At 28.1% G+C, this 25,655-nt stretch overlaps 1 protein-coding gene across 3 annotated transcripts in view; it reads left to right on the forward strand.

The window, feature by feature from the left end:
• LOC107455696 (PAS domain-containing protein cky-1) overlaps positions 1–25,655 on the forward strand; it is a 139,080-nt gene that overhangs the window by 107,870 nt on the left and 5,555 nt on the right. For all 3 annotated transcript variants that reach the window (XM_071181282.1, XM_043038796.2, XM_043038795.2), the window contains 4 exons: positions 13,805–13,894; positions 15,809–15,994; positions 22,587–22,771; positions 24,592–24,698. In XM_071181282.1, coding sequence (XP_071037383.1) covers positions 13,805–13,894; positions 15,809–15,994; positions 22,587–22,771; positions 24,592–24,698 — 568 coding nt within the window. The remainder of the gene's footprint in view (positions 1–13,804; positions 13,895–15,808; positions 15,995–22,586; positions 22,772–24,591; positions 24,699–25,655) is intronic.

Genomic DNA, 25,655 nt, shown 5'->3' on the forward strand with positions numbered 1-25,655 from the left:
ATATATATATATATATATATATATATATATATATATAAAATACTGGCTGGACATCGATTATAGAAAGGTATGTTTTTTAAAGACAGTAGCAGTCATTTCTTACAGAAATACAAAATAAACTCCGGAAGCTTAAGTCTAACTAACCTTACGGTGAAATACAAAAGCAATAGGAGTCAAAATGTGTACTCATACAGCCGCGACTATTGTAACAACTGTCAACAATCTGCATCAAACTCATATTTAGTGCGTTTACCCTCAATTACCTCCGAAAATTGTGAGCGCACCCTTCTCTCCCTCCGCGACGGTCACGCTCGACGATTCGTGTAAAAGGTAAAAGCATCGCGGGAGAGTGACCGCTACCATGATTTGGTCACCCTCTGCTGACTCTGACATAATCCTTTAAAACCGTTAAAGAGCAATACCGTAAGGCCAATGTCGAGGTCTTGCCATCATAATACGGTTGTTCTCTGACCCCCGGCTTTGACTTCTTGGACAATCAAAACTTTAGTTTAGATCGATCAGGTGTCATGCATTTCTTTCTATGAAATTTATCTTCATTTTCGGCTCAGTAGAAAACAATTGGGATGTCATATCTGTTAAGATCTGGAGAAAGAAGATTTGTAAAAGGATTTAGGGAACATGTATGGTCTATAAAGTGGAAGCTGAATATTATTTAGAGTTGATTGAAATCTGGAAGAAGAAGATTTGTAAAAGAATTCAAAGAAAACGCTTCCTATTTATATTAGGTATTGTTGCCTTAGAATTGATAAAAATATGGGGAAAGAAGATTTGAAAAAGAATTCAGGACAACAGTATATAATGTTGATGGAATTAATGTGTTTAAATTATTAAGTTAAATTTCTAGACTGATAAAAAAAGCATGGTCATGGCAGAATATAATAAAATGTACCGTGTTTCTGGCTCTATTGAAACACCAGAAAGCAATGTTCTACCGAGGCGATTAGTTTACGAATTCTGCTAAAATTAACAATAAAATATGGTTTTATTACACGATGTTTGATAACAAATGTGGTAAAATTTGGTAATTTTTTTCATGTTATCTTTGAGCGTGGTATATATTATTTATTCGGTTAAATTTAATTTTCAGTTTTGTATTTTTTCTGATTGTGTAGTAATAAGAAATATAAATTTGAAAACCAGAATTTCCGCTAAACCGTTGCCATACGAACGGAAAAATTACCAAACGAATGGTTTAAATTCCTTTTATTTTGGTTTTATTACCAGAATTAATATCTTTTTTTAACCAGAAATGTTATTACCATACCAAGTACGATCATTTCACCAGAATTTTTTTCTCTGTGTCGGTATTATGCAGTATTGTAGTAATTATGGAGTAGGTATTATATTGCGCAAAGACGTTGCTTATTTCTCATTATTTATAGAAGAAAGGATAAACGATAAACTTTAAACAATCGAAATCGCATTTTTATAAAAAGGATTTATTATAATTTATTTTTTGAAAAAAATCGCTAAAAGCTGAAACAATATGCAATATCTTTTACTTATTATAATAATTTATATCTATTTCTTTCTTAGTTTACGATAAGCAAAAAAAAAAAATAATAATAATAATATTAATAATAATTTTAATTTATACCAATAGGTTAATAATTAAATGTACAGGTTAAAAAATGTTTTCTGTTAGGTGGTAAATGTAATTTATAATAAATCTACTAATACATGTATCTTTTTATTTGTAATTTATATACTCCAGTCTTTGTAATCAATAAAGTTATAAATGTAAAATATTTTCTAATTTAAAAATATATTTAAACAACTTATACAAGCAAATATTATAAATTCTGCATTTCAAACTGTATTTACAATTTCATGCTACTTTTAAAATAATTCTTTTAGTTTATAGCATCATTATATTTTACAATGTGCAGTACAATTATTATATATTATTATTGATAAGATAGTTTGAAAGCGAGTATATTTCAAATCTATATTATTTAAACAAACTGAACAGTATCAATTATAAATTAACTGTTATTCTTAATTATATTGTAATAATGTCTTAGTAAAAACAGAAGCCAATTTAGCACAAGTGAAACAATTATATACTAAAAAATACTATTGAACATAGAAGCATGAATACAACTTAACAAAGAATTAAACATAGAATAATCATAGAAGCGTGATATAGAAAAAACATATTTAATGAAGTATTTCGTTATTAAAATAAATGCGTATTAATTCCTAATAATGCTATTATTGTTTTTATTGAACGCGAAATTTAAAAATACGTGCCTCTGTGTCGCAGTTTCGTTGCTTTCCCGCAGCGGGAATCATTTCCTTCCACTGCAGAATCAATGTGAAAAGGCAAAACTTTCGTACGACTAACTGAGATGAATAAATAGTTTTCTTCAAATTATTTATATAATAAATAGATAATTTACAAGAAAAAAAAGAAGAAGAAAAACATCTTAGTACAGATAAATTCCCATTTTCTTTCTAATATGATGGGTACATTTGCGCAAATAAAATATTGTGTTAAAGGTCCTGATTTGAATTCATTCTATCGATAATATTTAACAGTTCTGTTTGGTGACAGTTATAAAAATGCAACATAAGCTCACAAAACAATATAATTTTGTGACAATTAATTTTTAAGTACTCATGTTCTCTAAATTTCCTCAATTAAATCACGTAATAAGCATTTGATGCGTAATGTTTAACTTCTTTTTCATTTTATTTTTAAATCCAACTCAAGAGAAGCCTTAATTTCATTGAAATGTAATTTAAAAAGTAAATTTCTTTCAGTGAATATTTTATTGTCTTACTAATATATTATTAAATAAGTAAGATTGTAAGGATAACTTTTTTTCTCTTAAAATCTACCGCAATTTTAGATTTTGATTTTTTTTTCCGGGCATTTTACGTTTGTGTAATAATTTGTAAATTAGCTAACCAAGTCACAAGTTCAACTTTTTTTAATATATATATTTGTTCAAAATTTAATATATATTTATTATTAATATAATTTAATATTATTAATATAATTTAATATTATTAATATAATTTAATATATACTATTTGTTCAAAATTATGCAACCTTTTACAGACTGTTTAACGCAGAAAAATTTGAGAAAATCGAAAAAGCAAAAATTTTGGAAATCGAGGCTCTAATAGTCATCAAAACTATATCTAATTTTTTTTTTTGTAAAATATAAAACTAAAATGAATTTTAAATTTAAATTTTGCACGCAAGTTTGAAATTTGCTTGATGTTACATTATTTTGTGTACTGTTTCAACAATTTAAATTTTCTAATTGAAGCTACATTTTAATGAACGGTATATTTAAAAATAATAACTTTCAATTTTTTTCCTTCTTTTTAAAAATCATTGCCTTTATATTAAGTAACTTGCAAAACACGCCTTTAATAAAGCATTTTTTATGTCAGAATACGTCGTCATTTTACAATAATAATAATGAATTTTATTGTTTATAATTTTTAATTTCTGAGCACCATGATTTTCACAAGGAATAAACGGCACATGTACTGTTATTAATATCTTTTCAGTTAGAATCTTCTTAAAATATTAATTGCATAAAGCTCAAACATTTATTTTTTAAAAGTGGAATTGTTCTAAGAAAAAACTGCATGGTATTCATTTAAAATAAAGGCCATGGTTTCTCACCAGGAGTTCCAAGATAATAAAAAGATTGAGGCACTAACAATGGAGACTTCATATCCACAAAGATCGCATTAGGAAAAAGCCGCTGACCTTATTGCACTTCCGCCTTACTCATCAAAAGTGATAAATTCGTACCACTAAATCATTAAATTTCAATTCAAACAACTGCTCTATTGCTTATTGTCTGATGGACAAGCATTTCAATTTCTCTACATTTCATGAATTTACATTTAGGAAAAAAGAGATTTTTTTTCCTTGATTAAGTAATTTTTCTTGCATGCTCAAAAATTGTGCAATGGAAGGATTTTTAATAACTACAGAATAGTTCTACTATTTAATTTGTGAATGAAATTTTTGAAGTGAAAAAAAAAATTATAATAATAATAATCTGGTGACTTATTGCTTTAATTTACTATTTATTTTTTTTTTTGAAAAAATTAGTAACTAATTCTCCTAACTTGAATCTTAGTTTACAAACACTCTGTATTTTTAAGGAAATATTTAGGTACCTTACACTTTTTTTTAACCATAATCATACGATAGATTTTGACAAAGGCAGCTTGTTTTTTTTTAACACCTATTATAAGATTTTATTGTGTAATTTTAAAAAGATGAGAAAATGTATTATTGCGGAAAGGTTAAGCTTAAATTTATTTTCAAAATTTTCACTTTTATTATTTTTAAAAATATTTTTCTTAAATGCTTTTTTTTCTCTTTCTCAATTCGACTTAAAAATGAGGCTTAATTGGTTAGTAGAAAATAATTTTGATCTTTACGAATTTAAATAATTTTGTTAAAAATAATAATTTATCAATTGATGCAATTAAAATAAAACCATTTATAATATGTATTCCCTTTAATTTTGAACTATTTCGTTATTGCTTAGCATTTATCTACATAAATAATATATTTTCAGGAATAAATTTAGATTCATCAGCAAATTCAAATATTTTGCTTTTGTTTTTAATAGAAATATATTCAAAAATCGAAGATTTAGATACAAAAAAAGGGAGGGAGGCAGTATGGTCATAAAGTAATACGTAATCAATTGCAAGCATGGTTTCAAAAATCAAAGTTCACAAATATAGTTTTTATTTCCTGCAAAGCTAATTAATGGGAGTGAGATAAATTTTCTTGCGGGTGTGCAGGGCCGGTGGGAAGGATGCCAAACGAGACCCAGATTTAATGTTCTCTAAATTCAATCCTTTTATAAAATATTGTTTGTTGGAAAAATATTTTTATGGCTTTATATTTTTTAATCATGCATTTTTAAATTAACTTTCTTATGGTTAAAAATTCTCTATGTAGAAGTTTAATTTAAGCTTCACGCCAATATTCTCAACGAGGTAATGTGAGGCAGAAACAGAGGGAGGAGTTCCTTTGAAAATGACCATGTGGACTTTGATCTCAATTCATTTAGTCCTAGATTCATTCTTTTCAATGTAGTCTATTAAGTCATGGGAGTCTTATGAACATAGGCAGGATCCTTTTTTAATGAAACATCATTTTAGAATTTAAGAAAGCAATCAGAAATTTTTTTTTTGTCTTACTTTAATTAACTTTTTAATCAAAGATAAAAGAAATTCTAAATGAATGATTATTTTTAATGCTATGTCTCAATGTGTCGTTATTTTACTGCAATTGGCCCTTTCTGTTTTTTTATTTTTTTAAAAAATTTTTTTAAAATAAAAATTCTTGAGAAACTTTCTCAGAAATTTAAAATACGCTGTTGCTAAAATTCGACTTCAAAGGAACTATAGAACCGATTTTGTTGAAATTTTGTATTTTGCCATAGAAAATTATCTCTTTTAAAAGATATAAATGATATTAAAGTGCATATGCCTCACAATTCAAAGCTATTTTGACTATTATTAAATGAAACATTAAAAAGTAACAAATAAGTATTTTTTTCGCGTGGAATTATCTTTAGTTTAATGAATTTTATAAAAGCGTGCAATTTGTAAATTTTTTTTTTTAAAAGTTCACAAATTACAATGAAATACACAACAAAAAAATCGACCTTGAGGGGTCCAAACTTTGGACAGTTCTCCTGACCAAACTGTAGCGACCCTATTTACAAGACTGTGGCTAAATCCTATATTTTTGGGGTCAAAAGTACGAATACGTTCGACAAAGGATATATTTATTCAGAGACAGTATGCTTTTATGTCTGATTTGGTAATTTAAAATATCGTCACCAATAACTAATATTAGCATATTTGAGGTCACTCCCTCGAACCATTAATATTGAGTCCTTCCTTTTTTTGCACTTGTTGATAGAAACCTTAATATTTCATTCAGAAAATACTTCTATTTCGTCTCAGTGTGAATGAAAGTGTGTTTAATGAAAGTTTTTCAACCAAATTTCAGCGGAATTTTTTTTTGACAGGGTTTATATTTAAAATAGTTATTAAAAATATTCTGGGAAACTGAAATAAGACTTTTTTTTTTTTTTTTTTTTTNGGGATCGATAACTTCTTAATTCATCTGATTTATTTAAACGTTTATTATTGTTGTAATTTAAGTTGCATAGAGGTTTTTTACTTTTATATGTAGTTTTATAAATTTTATGAATCTCTATTATTTTGGACAGAAAATATCTAGTTTTCCCCTGAAATTTCTCGATAGCAATAGTCATTATTAAATAATAATTAATTGTAGTAACATTATTAAATAATTGTATTAAATACTATAATGACAGTCCGTCCTTTTATAATTGTATTTTATACGTAGCCATTTTAAGTTTTTCTTTAAATTGTTATTTTAATAATTGTATAACAAAAATATAACAAAATTTTTTAGACGACACTATTTTTTCATACCGACCAGTCGGTCGAGCGGTTAGTGTGTCTGACTGCGAAGCCAATAGCTGCAGGTTCGAATACCGCTCAGGGCATGGATGTTTCTCTCAGTGTGTTGTTCTCTATTGTGTAATGTGTGAATGTGGCCCACCCTATAAACGGGTATCTGTGGCAGTGTGGCGTGGGTAATGTTGCTCGCCTCCGTGACTTAGGTTCGCAGGTGCCCTCTGGGTAACGTTAAATGAGTAATACTTCTTCATCTTCCTAGGCGAAGGACATAAAAGTTCAGTGCCTGGCATCAGAAAAAAAAAGAATATTTTTTCATTTCTTAAAACAATTCTTAATGAAATGACGTATATTGAATGGAAAAAGTACATTTAAAACATTATTTAAACATGTACAATTATAAGGAAGAAATAATAAGATATATCTCCAATTGATCTCATGATATTTATTCGTAAGAACAACTAAAAAATATTTTTCCAAGCGTATGAATAAATTTAAGAATTTTCTTAACAATTCCACTGTCAGGAGCAAGGGGTGAATGTTCCTTTAATAAATTAAAATCTATAAAAACTTATTTAAGGTCTACAATGACAAAACAGAGACTAAATTCTTTGACAAGAATTTCTAAGGAAAATGAAACTTCAAAAGCAATTGAAAGAAAACAACTGATAAAAGTGATTCGATAAAACTATTAGGTTAATCTATCTGGTCTGGTAAAGCACGAAAAAATGTTTAATGTGAATGCCTAATATTTGTATGTCATAAGAGATTATACTCATTAAAAATATTACTTATAACTGATGTTTATTCTAGAATACTTGAAGTTATATTTTATTTAATTTAACTAACTGCTTTCTTTTTTAACCAGGAAATCGCTAATTGTTATTTATGTTGATATATTTCTTAAATAAACATTTAGGGTTGTTATAGATTTATAATTTTCTGGCAGAAATATACAGCTTTATGACTTCACCAGAGAGACAATCGAAAGGGAAAAATGAGTTATAACTATTCTTTTTAAAAATTCAAATGCATTTTTCAAAATTGTTCCGAGTTTAGGGCGCCGTTTTTTGTTTCGCCCTGGGCGTGGAAACGGTTTCCACTGGCAAAGCGTGGGTGTATAAATTTTACAGGTTTTATGATCCATGCGATCGCAGAGACATCTCGTGAACTGTATTAGAACTACAACAACAGAAAAGTTAGAGTTTTCGTTAAAAATGGTTTCTTTTGAAATTTAACTTGTTGTTTTAAATTAAACCAAAATGGCATTAAGTAAAAGAAACTAAAAAATGATTTGCAAATAAAACTAAGAAACTACTGTTGTGCGTCAACTAATAAAATATGAGCTAATCATCTTTCACTCGTTAAACGCAGCTTAATGATTAAATTATAGAACAGCTTAAAAAACTGCAGAGTTAAATTAAAACGAATATTGAATTCAGCTAACAAAATTAAATAACGACGCTAACTATAAAAGTCTATAAAAATAATATCGATAAAAATACAATATACACTATCTATAAAAATACAATTTTATAAGATTGATTGAGTGATGATTCAGTTGCAAAACATTTTTAAATACGNTATTTTTGCATATTGACCAGACGGTTGAGCCGTTAGCATGTCTGACTGTGAAGCCAATAACTGCGGGTTCGAATCCCGCTCAAGGCATGGATGTTTCTTTCCGTGTGTTGCTCTCTATTGTGTAATGTGTGAATGTGGCCCACCCTATAAACGGATATCTGTGGCAGTGTGGCGTGGGTAATGTTGCTCGCCTCCGTGACTTAGGTTCATAGGTGCCCTCTGGTAGCGTTAAATGAGTAATACTTCTTCATCTTTCTAGGCGAAGGACGTAAAAGTTCAGAGCCTGCCATCAGAAAAAATAGAATATTTCTTCATTTCTTAAAACAATTCTTAACAAAATGACGTATATTGAATGGAAAAAGTACATTTAAAACATTATTTAAACATGTACTATTATAAGGAAGAAATAATAAGATATATCTCCAATTGATCTCATGATATTTATTCATAGGAGCAACTTAAAAATATTTTTCCAAACGTATGGATAAATTTAAGAATTTTCTTAACAATTCCACTGTCAGGAACAAGGGATGAATGTTCCTTTTGTAAATTAAAAGCTATAAAAACTTATTTAAGGTCTACAATGACAAACAATGACAAAACAGAGACTAAATTCTTTGACAAGAATTTCTAAGGAAAATGAAACGTCAAAAGCAATTGAAAGAAAACAACTGATAAAAGCGATTCGATAAAACTATTAGGTTATTCTATCTGGTCTGGTAAAGCACGATAATGTGAATGCCTAATATTTGTATGTCATAAGAGATTATACTCATTAAAAATATTACTTATAACTGATGTTTATTCTAGAATACTTGAAGTTATATTTTATTTAATTTAACTAACTGCTTTCTTTTTTAACCAGGAAATCGCTAATTGTTATTTATGTTGATATATTTCTTAAATAAACATTTAGGGTTGTTATAGATTTATAATTTTCTGGCAGAAATATACAGCTTTATGACTTCACCAGAGAGACAATCGAAAGGGAAAAATGAGTTATAACTATTTTTTTTAAAAATTCAAATGCATTTTTCAAAATTGTTCCGAGTTTAGGGCGCCGTTTTTTGTTTCGCCCTGGGCGTGGAAACGGTTTCCACTGGCAAAGCGTGGGTGTATAAATTTTACAGGTTTTATGAGCCATGCGATCGCAGAGACATCTCGTGAACTGTATTTGAACTACAACAACAGAAAAGTTAGAGTTTTCGTTAAAAATGGTTTCTTTTGAAATTTAACTTGTTGTTTTAAATTAAACCAAAATGGCATTAAGTAAAAGAAACTAAAAAATGATTTGCAAATAAAACTAAGAAACTACTGTTGTGCGTCAACTAATAAAATATGAGCTAATCATCTTTCACTCGTTAAACGCAGCTTAATGATTAAATTATAGAACAGCTTAAAAAACTACAGAGTTAAATTAAAACGAATATTGAATTCAGCTAACAAAATTAAATAACGACGCTAACTATAAAAGTCTATAAAAATAATATCGATAAAAATACAATATACACTATCTATAAAAATACAATTTTATAAGATTGATTGAGTGATGATTCAATTGCAAAACATTTTTAAATACGCTCTTAACTTTATAATTAGTTACCTCTGTAGGAAACAAAAGAATACAAATTAAAAATAAAGAATCGATTTGAATCAATTATGATTGTTTTTAAATTCCCTTATTGTTAAATGCTTCTTGGGCGGTTTAAACAACATAAATAAATATACTAATAAATAATACTATACAGTGTTCAAAATAATGCCCATTTGTGTTTTTTAGTAATTAAATTATAGTTTTAAAATGCACAATATGAACAAAAAATTGAATCTGGATCCAAAAAATTTCCTCTTTATCTTTTAGATATATATTTTAGGTAACCTCTTTTAGATATTAGATTTCTAACTTGAAAATAAATTAAAGAAGTATCACTATTATTATTTTATTAGATGTAAGAAATTTTTATTGAATCATTTATTTTCACTGACTACGAATCAGCAAAGCTCTTTTCTAACATCTGTGTTGAAATGCTAGAATATATTTTTAAGGTTTTATAATGCTAATTTTACTTTTAATACAGGAGAAGTTAAAAGATTGATCTGTATTTGAATTGTAACAGATTATGGTATTTTTGCATTGAATTTAGATCAACTTTTTCTGACAATTTAATTTTTCTGCCGCTACTTTATAGTTGATATCATTGTCAAAATAACTGTTCAAAATATACTTAACGATAAACAATATTTATTTGACAAAATTTTAAAGGTTGTAACAGGATTTATTGTGAAATCAAGTACCGAATCGTGCTTTCTATGAAAATTTTTTACTATACGGAGAATATTTAGTTCGGTTATATTAAAATAATAATTTTGTGAGCAACTTATTACTTTTATTTTTGAAATTGCTTTATTTAACAGAATGGTTAGTGACTGAACATTAGTGACTGAACAAACTACAAAGTGTTCGTTTTCAAACACGATGTAAAAAAAATACTCGCATTAGGGGTCACAAATTAATATTTAAACACGGATTTGGACGCAAACCTGCTTGATTGTCGGAGGAAGTATACATGAAATGTACCATAATTTATTTTTAAAAAATTTCCTTTTTTCACATTAGTTAATAAAGCTGGTTCTTTTTTATTAATCACAGAATTGCATGAAAACTGCTTGAGTATAATTAAGTTGCAGTTAGTTGCATAACAACTTTAGAAGTAAGGTGAAAAAATTTGCTTTAAGAAGCAAAACATAATAATAAATTAAAAGCAATAAGAAATTAAAAGTAATAATAAATAACAGTAATTAATTAAAATGAAGAATTAAATCATTTTTTATAAGTTCAGTTTCGTGGCAATTCAACGGCAAGCATGGATTAAAACATTTTTTTTTCCTTCTAAATTTTCAATAGTTTATAATTTATCATTTTTTTGTATAAAAAGATACTAATACGTATGAATGTATATAAATTAAAATATTTTAATTCAGATTATAATATATTATCATTACTTCATTTAAAATTACGTGCTACTCCTGTTTTATAATTAGAACGCTTAGAACTACAATCGGAAGAAAAATTGCGTTCATGAGTGTAAAATTTCTTAAATATTTCTCGTATGTAAACTAATCACTCACAAGTCAGGCTTAAAACAACAACGGTATGTATTAACAAAATAATTTTTCTTAAGAGAAGTTACGGAATTATTTTTTCCCACAAGAAGAGAGCAGTTAGAGAAAATGGATTTTTACGGTTAGTCCACAGTAAATTAACTTTTGCTTTGCATACAGTCATTTCCTTTTGTAAACAATACTGAAAGCGTTGTTCAGTAACGAGGTTCGGTTCAACAAAACAGCACTAAAAACACGAAGACAATTTCCTCATAAGCATGACTCACCTCGGTATTTCAGCAATACAGCCAATTGTTGAGTGCATTGGAAAAAATTACCGGTGGACAAGACAGCAGAGGGAAAATTTTATTAGGAAATTAAATGGCGTCATTTCCCGCAATGATTTTGCAAAAGATGAAGAATTTCTCCGTATACAAAACTCGCAGCAGCAATTGACCGATTCTGATTTTTTTAAAACAATAGCGACAAAGGAATTTGAGCTGATAGGGGAAAGAACCGACAAATGGATATGCTATATTTATCTATTTTTGTTTCTTGTTGACTTATTTATTGTCCATTTTATTAAGCTCTTATGGATCCATTGCGGGAAAAAGCGGCACTCTTGGCGAAAATATCGTTTTAATATATATATTTGCTTAAACTTATTTGGGACGCCTATAGAAATTACACAAAAAGTATTTTAAAGCTTAAAATGGTTAATTTACTGTCCGAAAATTTATCATAGAAGATATTAGTGAGAGAAGGTTCTTCTAAGCGTTATTTTTTGTAATTTTTAGAATGCATATAGAAACTGCAAAAAGCTTTTTACAAAACACTTTTTCCTATTTAAAACTACCTTATTCAATGATTTGACAGGGAAAAAAATAATTCTATTCGTGTCTTAACATGAACATTGTTTTAAACCCACAATGTTGACTTTTTCAGAATGTCACTTAATTCCTTCTTTCACTAAGCTATTCAATTATAATTGTTTCAAAATATTTTTATTTTACATTACGTAAGTAGCTTAATGAAATTTATGTTCATTGGTTCAGTAGTTTTTAAAAAGATTTATGGTTACTGCTCGATGAAATTTTTTTAAAATATTTCTTGTTTAACTTTTCATTTATGCTTACGGAGTCATACTATTTAGACACAAGCACTAATTAGTTACACTTGCACTTTAAGTTAGTTACACTTGCACAAGCTGAAATGCGCACAAAAATGTAGACCTCCTGCAACTTTTTTTTAATTAGTTATTTTATTTTTATTTATTTTTTGAGATATAAAAATAAAATAAAATAAGAAAAATTGAAAAATATTTAATTTTCTTGTACTCGGCTAACCGAAGAGTACCGAAGTTGTATTGTGAGAAAGTTTTAAATTTATATTTTATTTAAGAAATTCTTCTGATCCATAATTTCTATGAGAAATGTCTTGATTTTGCACAACATACGATTTATTGAACTAGAATAAATTTCTACTCTAAAAGTACCTTGATATGCGTTATTTCGTAATTTTTTTTAAAAAGTTGTATAAAAGAATGCAGTTTTGGAAGAAAAAAAAGAAAAAAAAAGAAAACGATTTTTTTCCATTACTCATTTTTTTTTTTTTTTTTTTTTTTTTTTTTTTTTTAATAAGTGGAGTTTTAACAGGAAAATGTGTTTTGTGAAAAGCTTCCCACACTGTAAAAAATTCCTTTGTAAATGTTAGTAATTGTAATGCCAGATGTAATACATTTGTAAATGTTAGATATTTGAAGATATACAGTACTTTTTAACTTCAAATCTATTTTTACAGGAAAATGTTACGGAACAAAAAACTATGATTTACCGTAATTTTTATAGTAATAATTACCGTAAAATCACTGACCCACTTTAACTAAATAAATGCTACTGTAAAATTACGGTATAATATTTTATGGTAAAAATCGATTTTACGGATGATGTACCCGAAGTGTCGGTACTTAATACCTTCATTTGATTCGGAATTTCTTACAGTGCACTTTTGTTATAATTTCCTAATTCTCAAAAATATCACTTGAACCTTTTACCGAAAAGAAGGTTTTTTTAGAAGCAAAATTTTGATATCTAAGAAGTGAAGAGAGTTAAATGAAATTTCAAACGCTCTTGTGTCAGAGCTTCTTCTTTTTCGGCTTATAATTACAAATATTGCGTAAGGACACACACATAAAAAAAGCAAAATTTATTTTCAATAGTAAACATACTGTTTTCCCACAACACAACAATTTTCTACTTTTCATAATACGGAACCTACCCTCACTTTAATCACCATGGAGCCCGGGGTGACAAGGGTGCTAGTCGGCGGGTTGCTCTCATCACCCGGGCAAGATAGTGGGTAAAACATTTACTATCAGGGGGATGTGATGCCTGGGTCCGTGAGAATTACCCCCAGGGTTAAAGAGATTAACCGTTATCTACTGTTTTAAGTTAATTCGGCTATTTTTTTTTTATACCATGACCACAGGCTATTAGTCGACCCTGCAAATTGATAGATATTCCCTACCGTTATTTGATTGGTCTTCGATTTCTGGGAGCCCTATAAGATAAGCTTAATGTTTTCGTTCCTAAGTGATAAACAGTTTTAATAATTACTTTTTATTTATTTATTTATATTTTTTTCTTAGGCTTTGAGTGGTTTTTTGATGATGATGACACAAAATGGAAAGCTTTTATACATCTCAGATAATGCAGCAGAATATCTCGGTCATTCTATGGTAAGTAAAGAATTAGTAATTATTAGTTAGTTACTAATTATTAATTAGTTATTAATTTGAAAAATCAATTGTAGTTGAATGGCAAATAATAACAGTCATGATGATTGACAAATGTAAGACTTCATATAGATTGAAGCCTGATATTTCATTTGCGATTGACAAAGTAATTTAAAAATTCAGAAAATCAATTAATCAAAAAAATTAAAACAGATGATACTTTACTAGTTTTAGTATTATTTAAAAATTTGTATAAATTGAATTGAGTAATGTAATGTTGCAGCTTATAATAAGTTTTAATAAAATAAATAAATTTAGTGAAATTTTTTTTCAAATAAATAAGAAACACCTTTGTTAATTTTCTTATTTAATTACCAAAATTAAATATCGCAATTAACAAACTTGTTGACAATGATAAACATTTATTTATGCTATATGGGAAATAATGATAAATCTGTGAGAAAATTTTTTAACTTTATTAAAAATCACATAAAATAGGAGTAACATTTTTCTTTTATACTTTTTATGAAGTAAAATTTCGAAATGAAATAAATTAGCAAAAATAATTTTTCAAATACTTTGTTAAAACTTAAAGTAAAATACCAAAACTACATAAAAAGAGAAAGAGGAATTTCAAACAATCCTTCTTAAAAATCAATTAAAAAAACTATAGATATTTGAGTGTCACTTTTTTTTTACAAAAGAAAAATGCAAAATAAATACATTAAGCATAGCTACTTTTCCTCCCCCCCCCCTTTTTTTTTTTTACATATTATAACATTTCCATGAAGTGAAATTAAAAAATTTGAAATTTTTATCAGAGGAAATTTTTGCTCTAAAAATCCCCTTTTTTTCATTAAAGGAAAAACATGCATTTTCTTCTAGAAATTATTTGTTAAACAAATATTCATAAAATCTCACTTTTTCGATTATTTTATTTTGTTTTAGTTTTTAGCATACATAATAACGATTGCTAGATTTTTATCAGTAGAATTACTTTCATAAAATGGAAAAGTACTATTATTAGATTTTGAAATTAAACCTTATAAACATCTTAATATTTTTAATAAAACTTCAATAAAAAATTTAGCATGAAAATTATTTATTTTAGGCATATTTTATTTTATTCTTTTCTTTATTTTTAGCAAATTATAGACATTTTTTAATTATCTGGTTAATTAATCCTAAATATGCTTTATTTTGATAATTCCTAAGGATAGTTTTATCTTGATAATTCCTTTGAAGTGTTTTATTTAGAAAATTCCTGTAAATTTTTTTCCTGTAAATTGTTTTATTGAAACAATTAATTTAAATTGCATTATTTTAATAATTTAACCGTGAAGTATTAATTTGAAATATATTTTTTCTAGCACAGGATAATCGTTTAAAATTTTTTTAACAAAATTTTAAAAACACACATTATATGGAAGTTACCTATCGTTTTACTTTTTTTAAGTAGTAATTTTTATCAATTGTTAATAACTCGTAATGTTTGATTCTTTTTTAATTTTTTTTTCCTTTCTTTAAATTGTTTTGATTTATTAATTTGCTTAAATTGTATTATTTCGTAGATTTGTTTAAATTTTTATATTTTAATGATTAGTCTAAATTATTTATTTTAATGATTTGTTTAAACTGTTTTGTTTTAATAATTTAACCACGAAATATAAATTTGAAAAATATCCCTGCTAACACAGGATAATCATTTAGCATGTTTTAATTTAATGAAATTTTCATAACACGCATTATATGGAAACAACTCATTTTTTTCCTCTTTTCTTCGGTTTCATTTTTATAAACTATAAAAAATTCATAGTGTTTGCTTAAATTATTCTGCTATGATATGATTCTTCGAAATGCTTTGGTTTAATAATTCCTTTAAATAGTTTTGTTTCAATATCTTTTTTTCTCTTCCAGGAGGATTTGCTAATCCACGGAGACAGCGTGTATGATATAATCGAAAAGCAAGATCACCAAGCTATTCAAACAGAATTGATGCGTAGTTCTAATCCTTTAAACATGATGAACGATACTCGTATGTTCCTATGCAGGATGAATGTGTCCCGCAACGCTCGCAGACAAATGCGCTTCGGAGATCAAAAGGTTAGTCTTAAGATAAGGCATCATTAAAGAGATTTCCTCCTTTTCTATGTGTCTAACTGAAACTGTGCAAACTGGAACACTTTCAGAATATTGATTTTTATAAATAACACATATGCTTCTCACACATACAAGGGTTTTGATATATATATATATATATATAATGTTAAGCTAACTGATAAAATTACTTACTCTTTCATTTATAGGAGCTAAAGAAAAACATATGCAAATAAATTTGTATAACCTATCACGTTTTTTTAATGAGAAAGACTCATTGATGCTTGAAATTACAGCAGTTTACTTTGCTGATACAATCTTTAATTTCAGGAAAAAAACGGAGTACTTTTNCTTAATGTTAGAGTATAAAGCTTTGTGTTAATATTTTCTGTAAAACATTATCAAAATTAGCTGTTAGACTTTAAGTTTATTAAAATATTATAATATAAAAAGTAATACCCCAAGTACATGCATTGTAAAAAAATTCGGTTCCAGTTACGGTATAAAGTACCGGCACTTTGGGGCATCATCACTAAGATCCATTTTTACTATAAATTATTACACCTTAATTTTAACAGTAATATTTTATTATAAGAGTGATTCAGTGATTTAACGGTAGTTATTAGTATAAAAATTACGGTATATCAGATATTTTGTTCCATAACATGTTGGGGTAAAAATAGATTTTACGATAGAAAGTACCAGCAGCTTGAGTGACGGTACTTTGTACCGTAATTTGATTCGGAATTTTTTGAAGTGTTCTTTTACTCAAAAATTTAAGTTTAAAATAGTAAATAATAATTCATTGATTTTGAAAGTGTTTGATTTGTCGTGAATTAATTTTGAATATTTTTTTAATCAAATATAACATGAGCCATGGTTTATTCACTGTTTTTGTTTGAAAGCAAAAAAGGTTTTGCCTATAAAAAGTAATTAAGATTCTAAGCATTTAAGAAATCTTTGCAGTTAAATCCTAGATTGTTGAAACGTTCGATACAAGTTGAACTACAATAATTATACTTATCTTATTAATTGCAAGCGCATTCGTAGATGTTATTATGGAGCAACCGTGTATTTAGATTTTTAATATTGTCGTGCTAATAATGTAATCAAAATTATTAATAGTACATGTAGCACCGTGCAATAAATTCGTGATATATTACGATTAAAGGTACCCAGATTGTGATGCAATTGGAAACTTATTGTTCTACAATGCATTGATTGCTTAGTATCTTATTAAAATTGCAGAAAATTCAGAAAACGTTATGATCCCAAGTACCTATATTGTGATGCAACCGTGAAATGTTTTCCTAACAGTGTAGGATTCAATACCCTATGAAAATCTCGGTGAATTTGAAAAATATTCTAATTCAAAATACCCCAAGAAGCATTGAAATGTTTATAAATTTATTTCTTACGGAGCGAGGCATTGTGTGAGAAAATGTTCTTATAGGAAAATATTCGAAGCTTAATTCGGATTTTTACTTTCTTCTATTTATCAATTTCAATCAGAGAAAAAAAGAATAAAATTAAGGAGAAAGCAATCATAAGACATTAAGCATTCCATCAAAAGGCCATCTCCGCAATCCATATCGCACCATCGACACCCAACGCAACGCGGAAGATGTAGTGAGAGGTCAAAAGATGTGGCGTGGGAGTGCCCTGCAGACATGACCCCCTGCAACAGATCCTTGTATTTATTGATTTACGAGCCCATCTTCTAACCTTATGACCTTTTGCAAGGTTCAGGGGGTGGGGCACTTTGCCAAATTTTGATATCAAAACATTCCCCCTTTCTGTGGTTTTCCCCTTACCTGATTTTAGACCCTCCGGTAAGTAATCACTAAACTCACGGATCATTAGAATTTTGTATGAAAACAGCTCAAAGAAATAAGTTTAGAACCACTACTTCTTTTCTCCTCTGATAATTCGAAAATATAGTCGCATGGGAAACATTTAATAAAGATTATTAAGTTGTTATTTCATTCTTCATGTGTATGTTCTGACTATTTTTATTTATTTATTTTTGGAGGAACACTTTGCGGAAAAGATTTCAAAAATATTAAAAATAAATAAAGTAAAAGTTTCTTGAACACGTTAATTTTTTTAATTAATATGTTAAATTATATTTTGTTGTGCTAAAGGAGAATTTAAAATATAAAAATTAAAAGACTCTTAATTGAGTGTAATTTAAAGCGCTAAAGAGTGCATTTTTAAGCATAAATATTAAAATAATGGCTATTTTAAAAATTAATACTTGGATGATGATTATAATTGTTTCATTAATGTGAATAAACTCTAGCACATCATTTCAAAAAAATCAAAAACTATATAGATCCATACTACCGTGCTAAATTATAAGACCAAAACACTATAAGAAATAATAACAATTAAAAACTTCAAATTTTACGTTTAGTAGTTAGGTGTGTTTCGTAATTTTGAGTATGCTAATTTTCATCATGAGTTAATTAGATTGGTTTCCTTAAAATTGTGAAATAAATAAATAAATAAAATAAAAATTAAAATGTATTTAAAATGTATAAGTTACAGTAGCTTTGCACATTCGCTTGAATTTTATTTATATATTTTCCGTCTTGATACGTCAAAGGTACGATAGAACTAAATGGATGTTGGTTGAAAATTCTCTTTGAAATTTAATTTTTAATTGAAATGGTTTTTGTACTTATATCCAAAATCATGCATTGTTACATTTTACGTTAGGGCTTACAAATTTTCTGCAACCTTAATAGTGTTAGTTGAACCCCGAGTTTGTGAAATTGCTAGTTGGTACCGAAATGTTGTGTAATCCAATGCAACAAGGAGAATTAATTGACAAGATAATATGGTTCAACGTGGCATCCTTTTATGGTTGCAGTAAATTCACCTGATATCACATATTAAGGTGCACTGATATTTTTAGCATTGTAAAAAAATGAAACTAAGAATCAAGCAGCGCATAAAAAGCAACAACAAGTGCAAACATTGTGCGGTGAATACCGACAATCACATAAGTGCTTTGCTGAATGTCCGATATATTTCTTAGATATCTAATATTTCTTACTTAATGGATTGATAAAAAAATCATTGCGTTTTTTTTCTTCTAAATTTTACAAAGTCATATATTTATATAAATGTTGAATGTTGATCAATGATGCATAGTCCCTTTTGTTCGATTACCTTTTGCCATCGCTCGGTGAGGTTCATGATTCTTCGTTCGTAAAAGGACCCGCATTATATGTAAAAAACTGAACGAGGTTTACAGCCTCATCTGAATTTAACGTAATTCCCAGCCGGAGGTTTTAAAGAGAACGAAACAACTGAATATTTGACGCTGCAAGGTCAGGAGAGTATGAATGGAGGGGCAACACATCCTATCCCATCTCCAATAACTTTTGACGGTTCGCTAAATATATGTAAAGTCTCACGTTGTCATGATGAAGCACTACTTTTTCGCGATTGATGAGTTCTGGACGTTTCTGAATGACAAATTCGTTCAAACTGTCCGATAGCCTACAGTACACATCTGAATTAATTGCTATGTTCCTTGATTGGAGCTCAAAAAACACAACATCCTTGAAATCCCACCATACTGGCAGCATAACCTTCCTCTGATAAAGTTCTGGTTTTGAAAACGTTGATGGCGAATCTTCGCATCGTATCCAGAATCATTTTCGCATCACATTGTTGTAAACAACCCACTTCTCATCAGTTATCATTCGTTCCAAAAACGAGACGTTTACTTCACGTTTTATGAACATATCGCCAATGTTTATTCGTGCCGTCAAATGAACTTCTTTATGTTCATGGGGAACCTTAATTTCGAACTTGCTTACATATCCCACTTTCTTTAGATGAGCGTGATCACTAATTTGACTGACTTTCATTGTCCTTGCAGTCTCTTGCATCGTGTAACGTGGATTTAACTGGATCAATGTCTTTATTTTGTCATCATCAATTCGGGTAGGACTTCTTGATCGAGGGGCATCCTTTAAATCAACCAGCTCAGAATTTCTTGAACCAGTTTTGGCATTGACGTTCTTGTAGAGCATCATTACTGTAATAAATTTTACGCAACTTTTCACAACAACCCTTTACAAAAGTAAGATTTTAAAATAGGGCGAAAATGAACACTTTGATCTTCCATTTTTAACGTATTGTCAAATCTCCAAAACTCAATGAAATGACCCCAAATTGTTCTTTACAGTGAAGCTTAAACTGTCAGATGTCAAAGAAGTAAAAACTACTATTGCGAGTGCTCTAAGTATTACTGAAACTACCCAACTGTAAAAAAATAGAAAATAATTTTTAAAAAAAAAAGACTTTTTACTCAGCCTAATACACCAGAAAATTTCAACAATCAGCAGATGGTAAATGTTGAAAAAATTCTTTTCTTAATTATCACAATTTCCAACTCATTTAGTAAATGTCGTCATGCAGCATGTACTCATGGTAAGATTGTAAGTAAAAAATAACGACGATTACAATTTTTAGATTTCAGTTACAATCCATGACTATGTGATTGCCAACATTTACGATAACATATATACAGACATATTCCCCCCCCCCAAGAATTTATAAATTGTCTCTAATTTATGTAAAGCTATTCTTTCGGTATAATAAAATTGAAGCTGTAAAAAATCCCAATTCAAATTAAACCAGCATTCAGATGTGGAAAATCGCGCAGAGAGAAAGAAAAAAAAAAAACGAACCGATTTCTTTTAGAGAAAGGCGATCGAACAATAGGATATTTATGAAAACAAAAAGATGTTCATAGCAAAGAAGGGTAATCGAAAGCAGGTAGTAATATCCTGAATGTAATGAAATAATAATACCCAACATTTTGCACAACGGAATTAAAAACCCATTCGGGGTCTTCTAATCCGCCGTTCTGCTCCAATATAACTGCTCTCGGTAAATCGTTGATCTCATTAGCGGGCACTCTCAAAAGAAACAAAAGGTTATATGGAAAGGAAAACCAAACAGAAATCAGACCTTGCGTGCTTACGAGTCACCCGTCATCGGGGAAGTGCCCTTTTCTTTAGAAACTTTTACATCGGGGGAACATCATTACTGGGACCTTTGTGATGTGTGCCGACAATTTAATACTGCTCTCCCATTCGATTCTTTTTACAAAGGGAGATACGTTTTATTTATTTCAACTTTTTTGAGTTTTATTTATCTTTCTCAGTTGTTTGCCGGAGTGAGACAGCAAATGGTTAATTTGACAATTAGTTTGAATGAACAATTTAATATTGAATGAAAGATCAATCAAACGTTTTCAATGAGGGACTCATCATCTATAAAGAGATATTCGTCTAGTTTATTTCATCTTTATTTGCTTTATTGACTTGTTAATAGTGATTGCTGTTTCGAATTAATAACAATTCAACAATTAGTTTAAGTTGTCAGTAAATATGGCGTATAAAATAAAAACTCCTGTAACTGTCAATTATTAAGTGGTTGTCAATGGTTAATTTATCAATTAGTTTGAAGGAACAATTTAATATTGAAGGAAAAACTAACTAAAAGCTAGTCCTTTTCAACAAAAGACTAATCAACACTGAGTGAAAAAAAACATGGCCAAAACTACTAGATATGTAATATAGCTATATAGGATGGTAAAAATTTACAGTGTTTCTAGCTCCATCGGATTACCAAAGAGCTCAGTAAAAATTACCGTAGTACCTCGGTTGAGTTTGCTAAAGTTAACAATAAAATATGGTTATGTGGCATATGGTAATTTCATCGTGATACTATAGAGCATGGCATAAAAACTGTTTATATGGTTAAATTTACTTTTCTGTATTGTATCTCTTACTAAATGTGAGGTAAGAAAAACTATACTGAGGGAAAAAAAAAAAAAAAAAAAAAAAAAAATTTGAGTGGTTTAAATACCGTATATTTTGGTTTTATTAACCGGAATTATTAATTTTTTTTCACCAGAAATGTCATTACAGTATGGTAATTTTATTAGAATTTTTTTTCCGTGTACAATGTAATATTCATTTTATTTACTTCCAAACTGTAAGTTTAATAATGTGCTTACATTCATTAAAAAAAGTACTAGTTACTTCATCTTTTAGTCGTCTTATACATTTGCTGAATAAAATAAGATGGAAACAGTTTAATTTAATTTAAGAATGAATTTGAAAAAAAAATCAAAATTGCGATCTTATATCTTGAAAGGTTTATCCTCAAAAGGAGAGTAATTTCATTAAATCGCAAAGTTGTTTTATTCACCTGTTGATAAAAAATGACATGACAATAACTGATTTATTTTTTCATGTTAATAAAGTAGCAAAAAGACGCAACTTATAATACAGTGAAAAACTTAATATCCATTATTTACTATCCGATTTTATTTTATTTTTAACTTGAATGAATTTTTATTGTAAATTTTAGCTTTTTTAATTAAAGTTACTTTATTTCGACGTTACTTTATTTGTTTCTTTATTTACTTTTTTTTAAAGATAGTGATGTTTACTTCATTAGTAACTCATTTCTGTCTCCTTATTCGAAATCTTACCAATTTATCGTTTATTGAAATCATTAAATATCAAATACAAGATTTGTAATAAAATCTTCATTCATTTTTCAGGTAGTGCTTATTGAGGGTCATTTTGTGAGTTTTTTACCTCTATGCAGCCGGAATGAACCCGTTTTCCTTGCAACATGTACCCCTGTAGCCATGCCAGAAACCCGTGAATGCGTTGTTCAAGGAAGTACAACTGTTTTTACAACAATACATTCTATGGATATGAAGTTCCTACACATAGACAGAATGTAAGTATAGCTTTAAGCATTGATAAAATTCTACCAACAACTAACATACTTTTTCTACTATGTAACAAACTTTGTAAACTTATACTAAAGGTAATAAGGAATGCTTATGAATAAATAAATTTATAACATTCTGAAAAATGTACAAAGCGATTGCTGAGTTCACAGAACAGGATAGTCTTCACTCTTTTAAAATTATCGTAGACATCGAGATAAGAGTTTTAACCATATGTTTGTTTACTTCACGAGTTCTTGATTAGCTTTTCATTTGCAAGTGAAATCGAAGCAATTTGCTTTAAGTGAGATTATTACATTCCTATCTATACGAATAATAAGCATCCTTTTCCAAACACTTTAACTATTGCCCTCAGGAGTAGTTATACCGCAATACAGTTCGGAATGATAGGACATAATGGTTGATGTAAAATTCTTCCAGAGGTGGAATCTCTGTCACGATTTATATTCCTTTATGTCTGTTTATTTTTTCAAAAGTCGTCTGCTTTCTGAACCTGGTTTATTGAGGTACAGAAGTAAGCTTTCGGTAGCTGTAGCTTCGTGACCAGAAGCATTGATGACGAATTGAAGCAGATTACGCAAAGTCTAACTGAAACAGAAGTGACCACCTGCTCCACCTGCATTGATGACCATAGGTCAAGGAGGCTACAGGCGTTCCCACGGTTTATTTGAATTGACATTGATCAATGCACCTGCTTCCGAAAAATTAACTATTTCTTCGAGAAAAATTACTGATTTATCTCTTGACCATTGATTTTAACATTGTTTATTGGTAACTCGGCAACCTTGACAAGAAGATGATACTTGCAAACGTCTTAATTGAAGCAGCGTTGAAAAGGGAGGTTTTAATTTATAGTTTTCGATGACTGGTTGATTCATGTTTTGCTGACGTCTGTTGCTTAGTGATTGGTGATCTTTTTATTAGCATAATGTTGTCCAACAATCAAATATCATTAAGTTTTAGAGGGGAAAAAACACTAATGTTAGTGTTAAAAAAAAAAAAAAACTTTTTTGCTACTGGGAATTTTTGAAATCCGAATTCAAAAACGTTAACTCATTTTCCTGTTCGTTGGTTAATCAAATCTGCAAAATTAAGCAATTAAAGTTAATTTTTAATTTATCACTTAAGTTCAAATTTAAACATTGTCAGAATTTTCTGATTGTTAGTTATAAATATTTTTTCAAAAGGAATTAGAGAATAAATTTCAAATTGTTAGTAAGAGATATATTTTTTTTCTAATTTTCAATAAATTTCAAAGCTGTTTTTTCCTAGAAAAATGTAATGCATATCATAATGAAATGTGCATTTATTTATAAAGGCTTAAAATTAAAAAAAAAACATTTTTAATAAACTAATAAAAACTTTTAGCCACCATATAGATATTTTAGAAATATTTCAAATAAAATCATTTAAAATTTTCGTTTATGTTTTATTTCTATCGATACCTTTTTTTTCTGCATGAAAACAAACAATGAACAACATTGCAAAAACCTAGTTTAAATAAATCATTTTAGTTAAAAATTAATGCTTTTTAAAATTGAGTGTTTTTTTAAATGCTATATTTAAGTTTAACTAAGCAAGCTAGATATATAAATATGAATGGATGCAAAATATAACTTGCTTAATGTTTCGAAAAAAATATAATCTAAGAGATGGTGTCATTTCTATTATTTTTATTTATTGTTATTTATTTATTATCATTATTTTTATTTATTATTATTTCATATTTTTTATTATTTCATATTTCTTATTCATTTATTATTATTAAATCGTTATTTGCAACCGTCCACTTTTTTTTCTTTAACAGAGGAGAATTTCATCTGGGTTATACAAAAGCCAGTCTTCAAGGAATCTCATGGTATGAGCTTGTTCATTGGGATCACTTAAGAGAAGCACAGTCAAAACATAGACTAAGTAAGTTATATATACATTTTTTTTAAATAAAATTATGTGTTTCACTATTCTCAAAAGCTTTTTTAAGGAGTTTGCTTTAATTAAATTTGACTGTAGTATGGTATGTTTAAGAATTTGTAAAACACCAGATTACTTTCTTTCTTAAGAAAGTCTGGAAAAAAATTCTGAAGTATGGTAAATTAATTTCTATCTTCCAATTTCGTTCCATTGTTGAAAGTTGAAAAACTTATTGGATAAAAAAATTTCTAAACTTTAAATGTTGTTTAAATAGAATTTGAATTTAATTTTTTTTTTTTTAATTAGCATATAAGTTTTATGCATTTACTTATAGTTAAACATGGTCTGTGATCTTGTCTACACAATTTAGTAAATTACCTGAAAAATACTTTAAATAAAGTATATATTTATAATTAAATAAAATATCTATACATGAAAAAATATAAAAATAATAATTTAACTTCTGTTTCATTTTCAACTCTGCATTTCATGCATAGAGTTTCCTTAATGAATTTCAAAGAAAGTTTTGCGAATGCCTTCCCATATTTGGCAAGAGTATTTCAACTTAATCAAAAAAGTTTCTCCCCTTGGACGTGCTCTCGTCTGGTATTAGTCATGGTATTAGTACGTAATGTATTCTTTATACTTAGACTCTCGGAATATGCTGGCCTTCTTACTCATTCTGTCAGTTCTGAAGGGGTTAAATTTGGTTATTAGAAGGAACTGAGAATATGGGAACTTCTTATAAATATTAATGATGAAATAAAGACTAAATAATAAAAGTTATACGAAATGCAGAAGGTAGGGATAGTTGTGATGTCTAATTAAAATATTCTTACTTTTAAATTGATTTGGAGACAAAAATCATCAAATTATAGTCTGAATTTAATGTTATGTTTTTTATTTTGATATTTAACAATATAGTAATATTAATTAAATCTGAATATTTCCCTTGCATCT

This window comes from Parasteatoda tepidariorum, chromosome 1 (genome assembly GCF_043381705.1).
Source record: "Parasteatoda tepidariorum isolate YZ-2023 chromosome 1, CAS_Ptep_4.0, whole genome shotgun sequence".
Classification (NCBI taxonomy): domain Eukaryota; kingdom Metazoa; phylum Arthropoda; class Arachnida; order Araneae; family Theridiidae; genus Parasteatoda; species Parasteatoda tepidariorum.